This window comes from Columba livia, chromosome 15 (assembly GCF_036013475.1).
Source record: "Columba livia isolate bColLiv1 breed racing homer chromosome 15, bColLiv1.pat.W.v2, whole genome shotgun sequence".
Lineage (NCBI taxonomy): Eukaryota > Metazoa > Chordata > Aves > Columbiformes > Columbidae > Columba > Columba livia.
The window spans coordinates 11,616,241-11,630,495 of NC_088616.1; the positions used below are offsets into that span (position 1 = coordinate 11,616,241).

General features: G+C 59.5%; 2 protein-coding genes across 2 annotated transcripts; one reads left to right on the forward strand and one right to left on the reverse strand.

Annotated features, from left to right (window-relative positions):
- Positions 1–252: 252 nt before the first annotated feature.
- Positions 253–10,034, reverse strand: LOC102091047 (testis-expressed protein 2). Its single transcript, XM_065031240.1, is given in 13 exon segments — positions 253–960; positions 1,636–1,756; positions 1,894–2,106; positions 2,363–2,500; positions 2,608–2,740; positions 2,888–2,987; positions 3,092–3,288; positions 3,291–3,662; positions 3,962–4,265; positions 4,343–4,543; positions 4,670–5,577; positions 6,946–7,084; positions 9,810–10,034. Coding segments are annotated over 11 exon segments (2,796 nt in total). The 5' UTR covers positions 5,561–5,577; positions 6,946–7,084; positions 9,810–10,034; the 3' UTR covers positions 253–834.
- Positions 10,035–10,403: 369 nt separating this feature from the next.
- MSRB1 (methionine sulfoxide reductase B1) lies at positions 10,404–13,307 on the forward strand. The gene is made up of 4 exons (XM_005512102.3): positions 10,404–10,555; positions 11,058–11,200; positions 11,322–11,436; positions 12,037–13,307. Exons 1-4 carry the CDS (start codon positions 10,501–10,503, stop codon positions 12,066–12,068), a joined length of 345 nt encoding a protein of 114 aa, XP_005512159.3. The 5' UTR covers positions 10,404–10,500; the 3' UTR covers positions 12,069–13,307.
- Positions 13,308–14,255: the final 948 nt, after the last annotated feature.

Sequence of the window (14,255 nt, forward strand, 5' to 3'; positions counted from 1 at the left end):
GCCTGTGTTCACCCAAACCATGGTGAAGACCCTGCTTCCTCTTCCAGAGGAAGACTCTGCTTCCTCTTCCGCTTCTGCCCCAGTTTCTACTGGGAATACCAGGTATCCGCCTTACCTGCCTCTGCCCAGTCTCACACACGCACACCCAGACACTCCTTTTGCTGACCTGAATGTATGACCTGTGGACTTCTCTCTGCACAAGCCCTCACCATCCCCCGCAGATGTGGGAATTCATGTACAATGAGTCGGCTGTGAGGTAAGACCGGGCATTGATTCATTTATTCAGATTTTGGACTTGTTTCCCACCCGCGTTTTCCTCGCAGTCCAGCTGCCTCTGTGGTGGGTGTGATGCATCTTGGAGCTGTGATGTCTTGTATCAGCAATCACAGAATTACAGAATGTCCTGAGCTGGAAGGGACACACAAGGATCATCAAGTCCAACTCCTGTCCCTGCACAGGACAACCCCAAAATTCACACTGGTGATCACAGCTCCTTCAGTGCAGAACTGATCTGGGCATCCTGCACCCCCTCTGGGAACCAGCTGGTGGAAAGCCCAGCCCTCCACTGCTCCAGAGCTGTTCCCCCTTTACCAGGAGTCCTGGGAGCCTGGCAGGAGGTGGCAAAGCTCTTAGGTCTCCAGCAAACCCTTTGCCCTGGGGCTGGTTCTGCTCTGAACGTGTGCTTGCAGGATTTAGAGAGGCTCATCTACAAAGGTGCTGAGAATGAGATGAACCGAGAAGCTCGGACCCCATGGCACAGCCCTGGCTGTCCCCATGTCCCCACGAGGTCCCTGAGCTCCATGCAGTGTCTCTGCCCTGTCCTGGGGCTGTGTCTCAGAGCCGCAGCTCTCCCTTGGCTGTCGGGTCCCTCGTCAGGTCCCCAGTGGGTGGCTGAGGATCCAGACCAGGGCGCATGATGGGAATGATGAGATCATCCATGTTCGGCATCACCAAAATTTTCTGAAAGGAGGAATCCAGAAAAAAACAAGTAAGTGGTTTTGAATGCTGTTACCTGACTGGTGACACATCTGCTGGGAGCTTGGGTCAGAGACTGGGGCTGTGACAGAAGGTCCTGGGCTCTGTCCCTGGTCAGCAATTGTCCTCAGAGGATTCCCAGCCCTGAATGTCTCTGGGCAGGGACAAGCAGGAGCCATTTTTCTTTCTCCTGCTTCCCCGTGCGCGCAGCTTCAAGGGCAGTCAGGGCAGAAGGCAGGGACAAGCACTTCAAAGTCATTCAAATGGGCAGATTCTGGGGGAATTTGGGTACCTAAATATCCGTGGGGACATTTCTTCTCTATGACCAGAGGTCTTAAAGGAGAGAGGCAGAAAACAAACCAGCGGGTACCGTGTGATGGGAAATTGCTGACCTTGTGGTGGTAAATCTCCCAAACCTGCTGGCACTTCTGATCCCCCCTGCTCAGGGCAGGGCTGCACATATTGGGAGAAAACCACTTTTTCCAGTGCTCGGAGCACCAGCCCTCACAGCTGGTTACTCAGGTCACGTTTCTTGACTGTCTGAAGCTGGATAGACCAGATCAGATGCTGGCTTTCTGTAGAGATAACCCTGACCCAAACTGAGGTCTGTCTATTGCTGCTGCCCAGGGGGCTTGCTGAGCCCTTTAGCAGAACAGGCACCTGAAATTCATGCTGCAGCTTCTTCTCGATCCACTCGGTGACGTGGAGGAAGGTCACCTCCCGCTCGCCCAGCTTCGGGCGCACCTTCAGCTCCAGCCGAGGTGGGACTCGGAAGCTGTACCTGCATGGGGAAAGGAAAGAGGCAGAAAGTGTCGTGTCCCCAAGCGCCAGCGCTGGCTCCTCAGCTGAGCCGCAGGGAGCACACAGGGCTGGCAGGACATGCGTGGGTCCCCGCGTGGGAGGAAGAAGAGCCGGTACCAGACACGGTCTGTCGGTGGTGGGGGGATGTTCACGGCCAAGGTGCCCGCCAGCTCTTGCACCTCCACCGTCAGCAGCAGAGGAGTGTTGGAAACCTCCTCGATCTTCTTTTTGATGAACTCGTTTTCAGTGGCCTTCTGGAAGTACTTGGACTTGGCGATCTTATCCACAAAGCGCAGGATCTTCCGGCTCGTGCTGTTTCCACTGACGTGGCTAAAGCGAGGGGAACCACGGCTCAGCAGCGGAGTGAGACCCAGAGCCACGTGGGGTTTTGGCATCTCCCAGCCCGGTGTGCTCCCGGTGGGACAGGAGTCCCCTGGGAAGGGCTACCATGACGTGCTGCAGTGCTGTGATGTGCCGGGGTGCCCGTGTGTGCCTTCCTGGGGAGCCGTCCCCAAGTTGCCATGCTGGTGCAGCACTGTTTCTCCCCTGGCATCTCCCCACAGCACAGACCCCAACAGCCCCTTACCCCTCTGTGCCAGGTGGGGGGACCCGCTCCCCCAGGGCTCCCATGGGCTCTGCAGCGGTGACATCTTCCTCGTCGGAGGAGCCAGCGCTGGACGACTCTGCATCGCTGTCTGCCAGTAGGATCAGCCGTGGCCTGGCCCTATGAGCTCCGGCAGCGTCACAGGGCTGTCCCAGGGCCAGCAGCCTCTCACCTGGCTCAGGCAGGAGGAGGAGCAGGGTGAAACCAGCCATCCACAGCCTCCTTACCCCTCTCCGCCTGACTCTGCTGGGCTGTTCTCCTCTGCAGTGCTCTCCTTCCCCAGCTTGCAGAGGTTCATCTTCGTCTCGAGTGTCATCTGCAACGAGCCGCTGTAGGTGACCTCCATGTCCACCCAGAGCCCTGTCAGGGAGAGGACAGGACCCCCCTGTCAGTGCCGTGGGGCCAAGGGCTGCTTGTGTGCCTGCCGAAGCCCTCCTACTTCGGGAACCGGGCTGGCACCTCCAAACAGCTGCCATGGAGGTCCCTGCTGCTCCATGGGGCTCTCACCTCGGTCATTGATGGTGGGGTTGGAAGCACTGAGGACCAAGGGGATAGATGTGCCCATGTCGAGCTCTGTCAGCGTCAGCTCGTTCATGAAATATGGGAGCTGATGGAGGGGAATCACAGGGGGATGGTCACCACAGCCTGACACCCACTGTGGGGCCTTGGGGACATGGCTCCTGTGGGTGCTGTGATGTTCCTGCCTCTCACCTTGATCTTGCTCAACTTCTTCTGGATCTTGTTGGACACTTGCTCGGCCCAGTACTGCTCCCGGAGGAAGTCCCAGAAGATGCGTCCCACCAGCGCGTTCATCCAGGCCATGCCCGCCTTGCTGCGCCCGTCCTCACCGAGCTGCGGGGGGACAGGAGCCACCAGCCCCTGGGCTGAGGTGGGACCCACCGCTGGGTGCTCCCTGCCCCACCGCTCAGCTGCTCAAACCACGGTGCCAGGAGGGAGGAAACGAGCCACAGGACTGGAAATGACTGCACACAGGGTCTGTCTGCCTCCACTTTATGCTCGTGTCCCACCCCAGTGCTGGACTTGTCACCAAATTTATCACTCACCTTTGTGGGTGTGGGGCTGCCCAGTGTGCTGTGAGAGGGGCTCCGCTCCGGGCTGCCCCCTGCCTGCGCCGGCACAAATCGGGCCATGTAGGTGCTGTAATCCAGGAAAATGTGCTGCCGGACGCTTCCCGACAGGTCCTTGGGCGGGACAGCGGAGGGGATGTCCTCGGTGCTCCCTCCGCTGCTGCTGCCGCTGCTCTGCGGAGCCAGCCCTGTCCCTGGGGACACGAGTGGGTCAGGATGGACTGAGAGATGATGTGACGTGCTGTTCAGCACAATGCACACGAGGTAACATGCTGCTCATCAATGATGGCAGTGACCTGTCACCACCCTGTACTAGTGAGGGGGACCTTCTGGGCTCTCCCTGCTGCTGCAAACATTCCCAGTTCTGCTCTGGGCTCTTCCATCCACCCATGCTCACCGCTGCCTACCATGGACTCATGGCCCTGGCACACATCCAGCTCCTGCCCTGGACCAGTTCCAGCACAAAGCCAAAGCCACACTGGCCACATCTCACCTGCCCTGGTGTCACCACGGCTGCTGCCAGGGGTCCCGCGGGAGGCTCGCACGAGGTGCTGGTACCACTCCTCCTTCTCCCTCCCCGTCCGCCCAAAGAGGTACAGACACCTCTCCCTGCCGTCCCCCGGCACGTCCTGGCCTGGCACCAGCATCTTCTTTGTCCCTTCATCCCCCTGCAGCTCCGTGTCGTGCTGCTCACGGGTCCAGCACTCTCCATCTGCCGGCTCAGGGAGGAGGATGCAGATGGGGTATTTCTTGTTCCACGTCCGCTTTCGGGCCAGGCTGGGAGGGCAGAGGAAGACCTGCAGCACCGAGAGCAGCAGTGAGGCTGAGCGTGCCGGGGGTCCCCACGGGAGGGCCCTTGCACTGCCGGGCTCACCTTGGCATCGGTCAGGTCATAGCAGCAGTGGCTGATGAAGGTGACATCGAGGATTTCTTCCTCAAAGGTTGCTCGGCGCGGGATGTTGCTCTTGGGGTAGGAGAGCTTGAGGGTGGCCCCATCCAGCGTGGCAAGCACCGAGTGTGTGAGCGAGGGGTGGAAAAGCTCGGGGTCGTAGATGTGCAGCTGGTTCATCCAGCCCTGCATGGGGGCAGAGGGACCTGGCTGCTCCTTGCTGTGCTGCGCAACTCAGCACCCCTGCGTGCTGCATCCTGAACCCCATGGTCCCCTCCAGTTGCCACCCAGCACCCCATCCCTGACACCCACCTGTAGGTGACAGCTTTCCCGTGGCTCCCCTGGGAGCAGCTCAGGGCGCAGGCGTCCCCGTGATCCCCGTGCTGCTGGTGCAGGCTTTGGCAGGAGGAGGAAGAGGATGGCAAGGAAGCCCAGCACCAGCCCACAGACCAGTCCCAGGCAGAGGCCGGCGGCGTAGGGCGGCAGCGGCAGGATGAAGTAGCCGTAGGCGAGGAGGGTGATGGAGACGAGGGCTCTGCCTGGCACTGTGCCCCCCGACCGCACCGGCTGCGGCTCCTTGGGGGGTGGCAGCAGCCGGGGTTCGGCATCCTGCTGTGCCACCTCCACCACCTGGATAACGTCCCCATAGGAGCAGATCTCATAGCGACAGTTCAGGGCAGGCTCCCAGGGGCTCCAGTCCTGCGCCCGCTGTCCCCCAGCCCCACGGCTGCCCCCCACCTCCTGCACCCCAGCACCCGCCTTTGCCCGGGCTCCGGGGCCGCTCTCCTCGGCCATGAGGCGGCTGAGGCAGCTGAGCGGCTCCTGCACGGCCTCCGACAGCCGCCTCCTGGTCTCCTCCAGCCTGGCCTCGCGCAGCCGCAGCAGGGCGGCCCGGCTCTCCGATGGGGAGACGCTGGGTGAGGACGGGGCCGTGCAGGACTTGGGCGGGCTCAGCCGGGGCTGGGGACCCCGTGGGAGGTCAGCCAGGAGCATCCCCCTGGGCTGGGGTGACAGGGTAGGCTTTGTGTCCCCATCCATGGTGAATACGAGCCTGCAGCCATCCCGGCCGCCGCCATCTTCCCTGATGGTGGTGGGATGTGGTGTTGGCCCGTCAGTGTCCCGGCACCGAGGCGAGCCTGGGGACGGTGACAGGGTTGGAGAGGTGTCCGCCGCCGCCGCAGCCTGGTCTGTCATCGCTCGCATTGCCAATGGTGCCGGAGCTGCTGGGGGAATGAGAAGAAGCAGCTCAGCTCTGTGTCACATTGTGTCCTTGCCCCGATCCTGTCTTCCCCATTAGCACCGCCATGAGCCAGCGAGCGGGGTGTCCCCAGGAACCCTGTCACCGTGGGCTGGGTGATCCTGATTTCGGGATGCGCTTGGGGCTTCCAGCAGGCAGGAGGCTGGTGGCTCTCCCTGCACTTCCCGGCCGGGACGTGATGGACAAGGCACCACGGTGGGGTGAGCTCAGGGACAGTGTGCGGGAACCATCTGTGTGATGAGGATAAACCTCAGCTGGGCAATTAGCAACAGGGCTTCTGAGAACCTGGAGCTGTGAGCCAGACCTGCAGCAACACAAGGGCGATTTTCCTACTCCTGGACGTTATTTTGGTCCCAGTGTGGGTGCGGGGGCTGTGAGGAGGGATGAACGCCAGCGGGCAGGATTCTCTGACTCCTCTAAATGTTTCTTGCTTAACCCACAGTGGTTTGGCCTTTGCTTGATGCATCAACCTGAGCAGAAACAAGTCTGCACTGTGGCCCCAGCTCAGCACAGGGATGCTCTGGAACAGGGGCTCAGTAATCTCTGGTTTTACTGGAGAGGCACAAAAGTTTTCCTAACACTTGAAGTTTCTGTAGCCCTGAGAGTGTTCCAAGCCATGGCAAAGTGTTGTCCTGTCTCCAACAGCCATTGCAATCCCTCCATCACCGCACTCCTGCCAAAGCAACAGCATTGGCCGCCTCCTGAGTGGGTTTGTGGGCTGCTCGAGCTCCATCACCTCCCCTTCCCCTTGCAGCATCCTTGCAGCAGGAGGGGGGACATGGTCCCAGCAAGCCAGGGCTGAGCAGGACCTGCTGCCATCGGCACTGCCCCCCGGGCTGCCTCACACCCGCATCTGCGGCACCCGGCATCTTCAAAGCACTTCACTGCCAGGAATTAATTACAGGCTGTGCCGCAGCTGCCTCCAGCGCCGTTTATATAATCTCACGCTTCTTGGCTTTTGCTTTGCTTCTGATTTACAGGAGCCACTTGTTAACCCCAAATAATCCATGGATGATTACCCTGGTGGTACCCAGTACCCAGCAGAAACCCTGGCACCCCCAGCCAGACGGAGTAGTCTGGGGCACCGTGCAAAGCACCAAAATGGGGATTGAGCAGAAGAAAATGAGTGGTGAAGCTGGGCCAGAGAAGGGACACCTTCCCTAACACTGCAGGACCCTGTATACCTCCCATGCAAGCACAGCAGGTGGGGGAAGCCAGGACTCCCACATTTGCCCCTCATCATGCAGGTTTCTCAATGACCTCATGTCACAGGCATCCCCAGTCTCCCCAGTGCCGCCCATCACCCTCCCCAGTGCACAGCCATGCCTACCAGCAAGCCCTGAGGCTGTTCCTTGGCTGGTCCTCGCCGGCTCAGGGGGACACTGGGTTCCCTGCACTCATCTCGGTGCTCCACTCCGCTGTGCCTGGCTTTTCGTTACCACTGCTCTGGTATCCGTGGGTTTTAAAAGCTAAAAAAAAAAAAAAAGATGACGGTTTCCTGAGAGACCATTAGCACAGTGGAAGACGAAGATAATAATAGCCTGAGTTTGTATGGGAGTTTTCATCTGATGGGGACACCAAGTACAGCGGGGGCTATAGATATGCAGCCACCTGTGGGGACACTGGGGAAGGATCCCGCTGGGTGCCACAGCTGGGCCACCAGCACCCTGAGATGGAGGGTTCACATGGAGCAGCTCCAGCAAAAGCTTTGCTGCTGGCTCAGGCTTCAGAGAGCAGATATCGAGCCCAGAGGTGCCCCTGGAGCTGGCTCCTCGGTGCCAGCACTCAGCCTGAGCTCGTCCCCAGCTGTGACCCCAGGGATGTGCAAGGTGGGGGGATTCTCTTTGCTCCTTATAGGAGAAATTGCATAGGAAGGTCCTTGCAAATATTTTCATCAAGCGCTGGGGATGAGCTGGGTGGGCATGGCTGGGGGATGGGTGGATGGATGGATGGATGGATGGATGGATGGATGGATGGATGGGAATGGCACTGGCTTCAGACTTGGTGTTTGGGACACCCAGCCTAGGAAGGTGACATCTCTGCAGAGCCTTGAGAGCTGCGAGTGCTCAAGCTGGGCAGGGACACGACATCCTAATGACTGCCAACCCTTCTCACTGCTCTTCAAAACACCAAATCCATGAACATCAGCAAGACTCTCCACTGGACCCAGGCTCCGAATTTCCACTCCTTGCTTTCAGCTCTGCTTCAGATTCAGGGCTTGGACTTCACCTGACACAGAGACAGGCTGCAGCCTGGACTGGCTGGTGTCTTTGAGCATCAACCCCAAAATGCTCTGGTTGTGAAATCAGAGAGAGCTAATAGAAAATTAATTGCCAGCAGTCATCTCCAGTTGATGAGTGGTGTGGGTGGTGGGGGCGGAGGGCTGGCACTGCTGGCAGGGACGGTGGCACAGCTCTGCCTGGGCACAGAGGAGGCTTTCGTCACCCAGCCAAACAGGCTGGAAATCCCTCATCTAATTATCTCCACAATATACCACTACAGCAACCAAATTGCTGTGGTTATTAGCACTGTAATTGGAGAGCTCTCAGCATTATCCTGTGATTAAGGAGTGTGGCGCTCTGAAGAAAGTCTCACTGCAAGCTCAGGACATAACTCTGAGTGACGGGAAGGGCAGCTCGGCATCCCAGCTCCATCTTCTGCTGCATCTTCTGCTCCCACTTCCAGATCACAACGCTCCTTCTCAGGGGATTTACTAGTGGATAGTGGAGTGGATTTCATGCTGCTGAGAGGGTGAGGAGCTTTGGCACCACACAAACAGCTCCAGGGCAGATGTACCTGCTGGGATGCCCCAAGCCAGCCAGCCTCAGCACCCAGCACCCTCTTTGGTCCCCCAGGGACCCCTCCCACAGTCTCACAATCACCCTGTGCTGTCCCAGGGCCTGAGCTCAGCTCTGCCTCCACTACGGACTTCGTGTTGCCTTTGTGCCTCCTCGTCCTCTGCCTGTTTTCCTGAGTTTTTTGTGTCCCTCGTGGCATGGTCTTTGCAGCTCACAGGAGGGCTCCCAGCCCTGGTGTCACCAGAGGAAGAATCCGCTGGTTCACCCATCTCTTCCGTTAGCACAGGCTCAGCTTCTGAAAAGGCTTTCTGGTCAGCAGCAGATGTTCGGGCAGATGATGTTGCCAAGACATGGAGTCCTGGTGGCCACTGTAACTCCTTCCACTGGCTGAAAAATCTGCGCCCTGAAGGTGTGTACATCCCTTGAGTCTGTTTGGAGCCTTTCCTGACAGCCAGCTCCTCTGATCTTGGTGGATCATAAGGAAGGTGCTTTCAAAACAGCACGTCACTGGTTCTCCGCACGGTGACATGGCGTGTCCTTGGCTCCCTTCCGCCCCATGGTGCTGTAGCAAGATCCTCTTCCTCCCCTGCCCGGGCGCCTGCCACAAATCATCAATCCCCAGGGCTGGAGCGGGGAGCTGAGCCTGCCCGGGATGAAAGTCTGACCTAATTCATAGCGGCAGCATCCAGCGGGCAGGAGCACCGCCAGCACTGGCCCCACATGGGGCTTCCACGCCGGGCGCAGCCCCGGGGTGAGCTCCTGGTTGATGGACATGTCTGTTGGAATTTGGGATCTGAGACCCATCCAAGCGCTTTGCTGCAGGCTGCAGCACTCCAGCAGTGGGGCTGGCTCCTCTGCACAGCCCCAAAGGGCTCTGGTGTTTTTCCTCTTGCACCATGGAAGGTGCGATTTCCGTGAGAGCCCACTGCATGAGAACTCATCCAAAGGTCCTCGGATAAAACTAGGGAAGAAGAGACTTGCGGTGCCTGGTTTTTTGGAAGGAAGAGGGAGCCACACACAGCTCATCGGCTCCGGGAGCCTGCTGAGGAGTCGGCTGCCTGCGGTTCACCTTCAAAGCCCTCACCTTGCCGCATGCCTGGCCGCTGCCACCTCCTCCTGGAGTCACACGCACCCCACAAAGGGACACAGCCCAGACCCTGTGTCACCTCCCCATGCTGCCTGCCCTGGGGGATGTCCCCATGGGTGACCACTGGCTCTGCACTCCTGGGGTGGCGGGATGGGTGGTCCCCACGGCTCCGACCCCGGTGTGTGCGTGGTGGGTGAGCCCCCAGTTCATCCCAAGAGCTGCCCAAGCTCCATCACCCAGAGCTGCTGAGGGAACTGGAGCTGCCCTGGACCCATCCCCACGGGTCCCTCGCTCCCGCAGCACCGGTACCTGGGTCAGAAGGGGCGTCACGGTGAGTCGGGGGAGGGTTGGTCCTGGTGCTGGAGAAGGACGAGCAGCTCCGGTGCCACCGGGGAGACGGGCTGGTACCGGTACCGGAGGAGAAGCGGTACCGGGGATGAGGGGAAAGGCGGAGGGTCAGCCCCGGTGCAGGGGAAGTAGTGGACCCTGTACTGGGGAAGAAGAGACGATGCCGGTGCCGGCGCTAAAGGAGACCGGCAGCTCCCGGTGCCGGCATCCAAGGGCTGATGCCGCTGCCGGGAGAGGAGGGTCGGTGCCGGTGCCGGTGCCGGTGCTGGGGGTGAAGAGCCGTTGCTGCAGGCTGGGTCCGTCCTAGTCCTGGTCCCGGGTGCCGAGGACCGATGCCGAGCTGGAGCTCACCCGGCTCCAGCCGCCGGTGCCGGAGCATCCGCAGGACAGCACCGGGTCCTCGCCCCGCCCCGCGTCCCTCCCTCTCCCCCCCCACCCCCCCTCTCCGCATCCCCGGGAGCCTGCGCGGGGCTGCGGGGCCCGGCATTGCCCACGGAGGATGGGGGGCGGAGCTGGGCCCCCCCCGTGGGTACCGGGACCCCCTGGTATCGGCTGCCCCGCAGCGCCCCCTGCCGGCCGCGGGGCGGTGGCGGAGGCGGGGCCGGGGCGGGGCCGGGGCGAGCGGAACCGGGCCGGGGCGGCGGGCGCAGCCATGTCCTTCTGCTCGTTTTTTGGGGGCGAGGTGTTCAAGGATCACTTCCAACCGGGTGAGCGGGGCGGGGAGGGGATCCCCGTGGGTTCCCCGTGGGATTGGGGTGGCTTCTAGGGGATCCCTCCGTGGATCCAGAGGAGCAGGGGGTGTCCCCCGAAAATGCGGAATTCCCCGGCGTGAGTGTGTGGCGGGGTGGGGATGTGAGTGCCCTTCCCGTGGGGCATCTTCCACCCGTGGGGACCGGGTTCGGGGTCCCCTTTCTGAGGTCCTTGTCGAGGAGTCCCCCCGTGGGGGTGGGGAAGATGCTGGAGGTCCCCGTAGGAGCTGGTTTGGGGGGATCCATCCTACAGAGGAGCCTTGTAGGAGATGTGGGTCCTGCCCCATGTCCCAAAGCCCCTGCCTGTCCCCGGGGCTCTGGCAGCAGCCGCTGGGGTGTCCCGTGTACCCCATTGATGTGTCCCCACTGCTGCCTCCCTGTCATGGCAATGGCTGCTGGGGAGTGGGGCAGTGGGGCTGCCCCCCAGCACTGATCCCTCTCCTTCCCCCTGTCCCCCCAGGCATCTACGTCTGTGCCAAGTGTGGCCATGAGCTGTTCTCCAGCCGCGCCAAGTACGAGCACTCGTCCCCGTGGCCGGCGTTCACCGAGACCCTCCGCGGGGACAGCGTGGCCAAGCGCAAGGAGCGCCCGGGGGCTCTAAAGGTGAAGAGGCTGAAACGCTTGGGAATCAGAAGAAAAAAACACAACCCCACGGGCTTTTTTGTCATGAGCCTGTGAGCTGAGAACGACTGCTCGCTGTTCAACCCTCTCTTTGCACTTCCAGGTGTCTTGTGGCAAGTGTGGCAATGGGCTGGGCCACGAGTTCCTTAATGATGGCCCGAAGAGGGGGCAGTCCCGCTTCTGAATATTCAGCAGCTCGCTGAAATTCCTCCCAAAAGGTAAAGGCTGTGGCTTGGCAGCGGTTTCAGCCCATGTAGTTATTTTTGGCGAAGCTGCTGATGGCAGTGTGTGTGTGCGATGAACTGCTTTTGGGTGGGGTAGCTGGTTCTTTAGATAAGCCGCAGAGCAGCTCGCACCCTCAACAAATCTCGCATGTGTGACTCGGCTCAGTGGGGGCTCCCAAACTCCCCCAGTGAAACACGGAGGGTGCTGGAGCTCCCAGATGTGGCCGCAGGTCCCTGAGGGGCAGGTGAGATTCTGGGGTTTCTGCTGGGGGTGCAAAGCGAGGGCAGAAGCTCCTGCGCTGGCAGAAACGGGGCTGGGAGAGTTTGCTGGGTCACTCCTTGGGGAAATCAGGTGGGAGCTCTGAGAACTGCAGCTGCCCCATGGGTAGGGAGTCTGGGTTTCTTGCCGTTGGGGTTATCGTGATGTTTGTGTCTCTGAGTCAGAAAAAGGCTTTGGGAGGTCCAGTTCAGGGCAGCACCTCAGCCACAACTTGCTGACCTGCTTGTCGGACTGTGAGATGTCAGCTGCGTGTAGGGACTGGGGGTTCTGGAGCAAGAAACACCAGCCCTGATTTTTCCTCCCCACTCTTTTAGGCAAAGCAGATGAGGACCTGCAGGAGAAGTAAGCGAGCTGCTCTGCTTGGCACACTGCGCTGGGGCTGAGCCTGCTGTCACGCCAGGGGACGCTCTGGCCCGTCAAGGGGGCACTGGGAGCAAGAGAAACCCTGAAGAAGCTCCTGGTGTCCCCAGGCTGGTTCCCCCATGGGGCTGTTCCAGTCCAGGGTGCTGGGAGGAGCAAGGGGAAGGCGAAGGGGAAAAGGGGTGCTGAAGGTTTGCTGGGTGCTGGGTTGCGTGACCTGTACCTGAGTGTGTGTCACACAAACTGGGGTGATGCAAAGGCTGCAGCTCTTTGTTTTACCCACCCTTTCCCCCATCTGTTCTCCCCAGCATCCTCACCTCTGCTGGTAGCAGCTACTGCTGAGTCTTTTTGGGCTCTTTTTCCATTAGAGCAGCACGTGTGCCTGCGGTCCTGCCTCTGCTGACGGCTTCTCTGTTGACTTCAGCTGAGCCAGGACACATTAAAACTCACACCGATGCAATCCAGAGTCACTCCACTGGCATTTCCAGGGAGTGACGCTGGATTAGCTGAGGTCAAAGTCTGGGTTAATCTCTGGTGCTATTCTGGGCTGGGATCATGGTATGAATTGCCCTATATAAACCCTTCCAGGGTGCTAGGGCAAGGATGATTTTATGACCCCCCCCCCGACAGCATCCAGATATTTTACCCTTCTACCCATCCTGCACACAGCAGAGATAGTTCCAGATTTCCCGTGTCCTCTGGGCTTGGTTCTGACTTGGCCTTACACCAGATTTATCACTGTGCTATAGACTCAAGTGGCACCAGCGGCTCCTCCGTGCCGTACACAGGTGCAGGGGAGGCCGGTATCAGCTAATGGACTGCGCTTTGCACAACTCAGGCTTTAGGAATCACGTTTGCATTCCCTCTGCACTCAGAAGGGCTGCGACACTGATTTCTCCTTAATTCCACATCTGATTCGTGGCCTTCCCTCCCTGCCCAGAAACCAAATCCTCCTCTTGGGAATCAATACACAAGGAATTTTGCAGACGGCGAAGCCTTTTGCTGGCCCGTGGGGCTGGTGGTGCAGCTCTGGTGCAACGTGTTGATGCTGTTCTGGTGCAGCTGTGCCCAGGGTCACGTCAGAAGCTTTTCTCAATGTGCGTTTTGCCTCAGTCTCACTGTTACAAGGGCACCAATAAAAAGTGCAGTGCACCAGCTCTACCTGGAACTCACTGCTGGTCTTGTACCTCTTTCAATACTGAAAATAAAGCACTGATTCACTGTGTTGGAGAAAGAACCTCTTTTAAAAAGCACTGGTGCATCTGCCCGGTGTCCGTTGCAGGGACAGGGAGGCTGCATCAGTGGGGGAATCATGCTGGGGAGGCACAAGCACAGGGAAAGGCCCTGGCCAGGGGGCTGAGAGCAGATTTCAGCTGGAATCTCTGTCTCCAGCTGCAGACCTGAGGTGTGAATATGTTCTGACAACCCAGAGGGCTGGCCTGAGGTCGGTGCGTGTGGTTTTATCCTGTATCTGTTACTGTTACTCCAGGTTTTGCCATGTGAAAGGGGGGTGCTTATATGTTGGAGATCTTAGGGCATTCCCAAGGCCTGAACTTTCACTTGGGAAGCATTTTTTCCCAATGGAAGCTGGTTTTAACTTGTTTCATAGTGTGTTCTTGGTACCTTCTGGGCTGGCAGGATTTCTGGGCAGAGGGCATACAAGCTTTAGCAGTGTCTTACAATAGTTTCCCTGCATGAAGCTGCCTAGAAGACTGGAAGCTACAACCCTCTCTGCTTCACAGAGGTCTCTTCACCCCATCAGAGCTGGATACTGGGTTCCTGGAGGCTGGAAACTTAAGCTGAGCTTTGCCCAACTCCAGTTCCCTCCTCCAAGGGAGTAAAGTCCTCTCTGGAGCACAGGACCCAGCGCCACGTGTCCCTCCTGCTCTACCACTGGCTCGTGTCCCGTGACATTGTCCTCACCGCTTTCCCCGTGCATGGGACAATGTCCAGCCCTAATCAGTTTCCGGCCTGAAGGTTCAAGCTGCTTTTTGACCAGTTAATCCCCTGATCTTTTGCTTTGCCCCTGGTTTGGTGATGCCCACGTGAGCCTCAAAGGGCAGGAGCTGCCCCTCTGCATCCCACCCTGGAGCATCGGTCCCTGGGACAGGGACACCTCCTGCTGCGCTGCCCCTCGCCTGCTGGGGAGGGTGGGATTTTTGGGGGTGTTCCC